Source organism: Sminthopsis crassicaudata, chromosome 5 (assembly GCF_048593235.1).
Source record: "Sminthopsis crassicaudata isolate SCR6 chromosome 5, ASM4859323v1, whole genome shotgun sequence".
Taxonomy (NCBI): Eukaryota; Metazoa; Chordata; class Mammalia; order Dasyuromorphia; family Dasyuridae; genus Sminthopsis; species Sminthopsis crassicaudata.
The window spans coordinates 221051109-221054007 of NC_133621.1; the positions used below are offsets into that span (position 1 = coordinate 221051109).

The following is a 2899-nucleotide window of genomic DNA, read 5'->3' on the forward strand; positions in this document are numbered from 1 at the left end:
AATATATATAAATACATATACACAAATGCATATATATATATATATATATATATATATATATATATATATATATATATATATATATATATATATATGAATAAGTAATGCTCTTAAGAAATGCTGTTATATGAGTAGAAGAGGAACTAGTAATATAGCAAAAACAAAAGATATCTATTGGATGTTCAGCGTGTTCTAATCATGCCTTAGTGATTTCATGAGTAAGCTAAGAGGAAATCCAGCATGTTGAATTAAGTTCCAATAAAACTTTTGGGAGAATATGGAGAAGAATCACACAAAATTGTCAGGCTCAGATGGATGGCACTCCATATCATGGGCAGAAATGTCCAAATTGAATTACAAATTCATTTTGAGCATATGGTTAAGAATAGCAATCTTCCACTAAGCAAAGAACTGTATCTATATATGTAGGTGACTTTGCCATCTTGATTGCTATGGTAGTGTAACATAAGTCCTGAAAGAACTTATGTTCTATGATTCCAGGTCCTATTAAAATCAGGATGATTTGTACTAAGGTATTCACAATGGACAGGTTTATCAGTTGTAAAAAAAGGTAGAAAGTAATGATTAATTTTTGGAAGGGGCCACAGCAACTCAAAGTTCATTTCTTCAGTCATAGAGGTAGTTTGAAATAAATGTATACAGGAAATATCTATATCCAAAAGCCAGTGGACCAATAAGAATTTAAAAACTACCTTGCTGTAGGTCAGGAAATATAATGACAGAAAATTAAGTAGTTTTTATCCTCAAAGAGCTTATATTCCCTTGAGGAGACAACATGTACATAAACAAGTGTATACAAATAAAATGCAAGAGAATATTGGTGGGAGAAATTAATTTGTAAATTTAAAAAATATTTTAATATTGACATATTAGAAATATAATGACAAAGTGATATGAGGAAGGTGACAAAACATTGAGCAGTCAGTAAATAAAAATCTCTACTCCTCATTACATCTTTTAAATCAGTACAACAAATCTTTTCCTTTGTTAGACGAAAATAAAATCTTCCTTATCATGTCCATAAAAGCTTGTTTCACTTGCTGATTCCTTAAGCTATAAATGAAGGGATTCAACATGGGTGCTATAGATGTATTAAGCACAGCAACTCCTTTGCTTAAAGAGACTCTGTCCTTTGCTGAGGGTTTGATGTACATAAAGATGCAACTGCCATAAGAAATGGAGATGACAATCATGTGAGAAGAACAAGTGGAGAAGGCTTTTTTCCTCTGACTGACTGAAGGGATCTGTAGAATTGTTCTGATGATGTATATGTAGGAGAGGATGATTAATGCCAGTGTAAACATAAGAGTCACCACAGCCCAGGTAAAACCCATTGTCTCCAAGAATTGTGTATCTGTGCAGGATAGTTGTAAGAGGGGAGAATAGTCACAGGTAAAATGATCAATGATATTTTCAGCACAATAATCAAGCTGCTGCATCAGAATGATTGCTGGAAACATGATCATGAATGAAATAAACCATGAGCAGAAGACAAGCAATGTACAGACTCTATTGTTCATGATGGTTGTGTAATGTAAGGGTTTGCAAATAGCAACATAGCGATCATAGGACATGGCTGCTAAAAGGTAAAATTCAGTTACTCCCAAGAGAATGAAGAAAAACAGTTGAACCATGCAGCCACTGTAGGAAATAGTCTTGTCCTCAGTAATAATTGTGCCCAAGAATCTGGGAATGCAAGCAGTTGTAAATGAAATTTCTAAGAAGGAGAAATTCCGGAGGAAGAAATACATTGGGGTTTGGAGGTGAGAATCCAGCAGAGTGAGGATGATGATAGTCACATTGCCAGCAATGCTGAGAAAATATGCCAATAAAAGGAAGAAGAAAATGACCATTTGAAGCTCTGGGTCATCTGACAAGCCCAGGAGGATGAATCTGGTTACTTGTGTGTGATTTTTCATGCTTGTTTTCTTTTTCAGTAGATCTATAATAAAAATAAAATAAAAGTGAACTAAAATATAAAGCAACAGAAAACAGATGGATTATACTTGAAATGATGAAGAGACAAATAATTAGAATTAATTTTTTCAATCATTCAAATACTTGTTAAATCACTGTTATGTTACTATAGTAAACATGAAGGAGTTTTCAAAGATAAATAACATAAAAATGGTTTGACATAATTGGGAAGATATGTACCCAAATAGACTATAAGGTAGCATATAGTTAAGTACCATATGAAATCAGTTTTTCCTAAGTACTAAGAAATAAGAATTTCCCCTTTCATTTTAAATTTATTATTTAAATTGATATGTAAATGCCCGCCAATCTACATTTTTAGGCTTTTCTTATAATACTATCTTTTGATTAATTATATCTTATTGGTTAAATGAAGGCATTTACATATTTCCCCATTATGTTTTAATATTTTTTTTTCCTTTTGCCAGGCAATTAGGGTTAAATGATTTGCCCATGGTCACATAGCAAGGAATTGTTAAATTCAAAGAGAGCAAATTTGAATTCAGGTCCTCCTGACTCCAGAACTAGTACTCTATCCACTTCACAATCTAGTTGCCCCCATAATAATGTCTTATCAGCTGTAAAACAGGTACAAAGTAACTATCACTGACATGTACATCTGAGCACTGGATTACTATACACTTTCTACTTCAGAAGTAATTGATGTTTATTCCTTTCCTTACAATAGGTGTATTTACTTTCTTTCCTTTCACTCTCTAAGAAGCCACTGTTATGGATACATCATGGGATACAGCACTAGAGCTGGTATTAGTAAAACCTTTACTTCAAATGGCACTAAAAACAATTATTTGATGTATGACCCTAAGCAAAAATTTTATTCTTAGTTTCCTCAAGTGTAAAATGGTAACAATAATAATATCTAACTTGCAGGACTCTTGTG

General features: G+C 32.6%; 1 protein-coding gene across 1 annotated transcript; it reads right to left on the reverse strand.

Annotated features, from left to right (window-relative positions):
- Positions 1 to 983: 983 nt before the first annotated feature.
- LOC141543957 (olfactory receptor 6C1-like) lies at positions 984 to 1940 on the reverse strand. The gene has a single exon (XM_074269613.1). The coding sequence runs from the start codon at positions 1938 to 1940 to the stop codon at positions 984 to 986; it is 957 nt and encodes a 318-aa protein (XP_074125714.1).
- Between the last annotated feature and the right edge of the window lie 959 nt (positions 1941 to 2899).

Coding starts and splice junctions, on each gene's coding strand:
- LOC141543957 (XM_074269613.1), bottom strand. CDS start 1,940: ATGAAAAATCACACACAAGTAACCAGATTCATCCTCCTGGGCTTGTCA.